Source organism: Cyprinodon variegatus, unplaced genomic scaffold, assembly GCF_000732505.1.
Source record: "Cyprinodon variegatus isolate N-32 unplaced genomic scaffold, C_variegatus-1.0 Scaffold328, whole genome shotgun sequence".
NCBI classification, from domain to species: domain Eukaryota; kingdom Metazoa; phylum Chordata; class Actinopteri; order Cyprinodontiformes; family Cyprinodontidae; genus Cyprinodon; species Cyprinodon variegatus.
The window spans coordinates 687,352-688,435 of record NW_015150781.1 but is presented as its reverse complement, the minus strand read 5'-3'; the positions used below and the strand labels follow the sequence as shown (position 1 = coordinate 688,435).

The window sequence follows — 1,084 nt, the reverse complement described above, 5'->3', positions numbered from 1 at the left end:
AGACAGGCAGTTGGGGGGACGTTAAAGTAACAAAGTACATTTACTTCATTACTTCATTAGCTGCTATTTTCTTGTTACTTTTAAACGCCGTTTCCACACGGCAGACAGAAGCCGTTGAACTGAATGTGGACGCCACAGTTTTCCACAAATAGCAGAAACTCAGAGCAGATATTATTTATAGTTTATACTTTTAATTAGGGTTTTAGTTGTTGCCAAGTTGTTCAGTGGGATGAGTTTTAGGTTTGGTTTTGGTAATAGATTAAACATTTAACTAAAAACAATCCTGTTTTATTTTTGTTTCGTTTATAAACAGGAATTAATAATTAAAATAGAAATCCTTCAGTTTTTGTGGCATTTTGATGCTGAAGTTTTTTCCAGGTGGTGCAGAATTTATAGCAGATTTGCTCAAAGCATCAATCAGGTTTCTGAAGGTTAGTTTAAAGTTAAACTGAAAATACCACAGAAATTTAATGAAATAAAAAGTTTTTACTGGTATTTTTGAATACTTAACCACTCTTAAATTCATGCACTTTTGAACACTTTAGTACTTTCAAAATTCAGTACTTCGATACTTTAACTTGAGCAGACGTTTGTCAGAGTAACTTGAGTTATATTGACTATGAGTATAAATACTCAGGTACTACTTGTGATTACTTCCTCCAGCGCTGCCAGGAACAGACTCACTATAACCAACTGAATGAGAAGTTCAGTTCTGATAAAGGAAATCTTTACCTTTCTGTGAAACAGCTTCATCGTTTTTCCCCATAGGTCTACTGTTAGTACCTCGCTCTTTGTGCCGCCTTGTTTTCTCCTGTACTTAGATGTGCAAAAACAACTGGGAAAAAAACAGAAAAAAGAAAAATTTTCATATATACCAAGCTTATAAAGTAAAATGCATTTTCCTCTTTCAACACATTAGGACCAGTGAGTTCTAGCAAAAAGCAAAGTTGAATATTTGGACTGATGTGGTCTGCAGGTCAAGCTGTAGAAATTAACCATCGATTTCTCCAAATGTTCTGTATTCAAACTGCAGAGAAACTTATTCACATAGACGACAAAGTAGAGTTTTGAACACACAGGATTG

At 34.4% G+C, this 1,084-nt stretch overlaps 1 protein-coding gene across 4 annotated transcripts in view; it reads right to left on the bottom strand.

Moving 5' to 3' along the window:
* LOC107091186 (dual specificity protein kinase CLK2-like) overlaps positions 1-1,084 on the bottom strand; it is a 30,069-nt gene that overhangs the window by 20,758 nt on the left and 8,227 nt on the right. For all 4 annotated transcript variants that reach the window (XM_015384974.1, XM_015384975.1, XM_015384976.1 and 1 more), the window contains exon 2: positions 733-835. In XM_015384974.1, coding sequence (XP_015240460.1) covers positions 733-766 — 34 coding nt within the window. In that variant the 5' untranslated portion in view covers positions 767-835. The remainder of the gene's footprint in view (positions 1-732; positions 836-1,084) is intronic.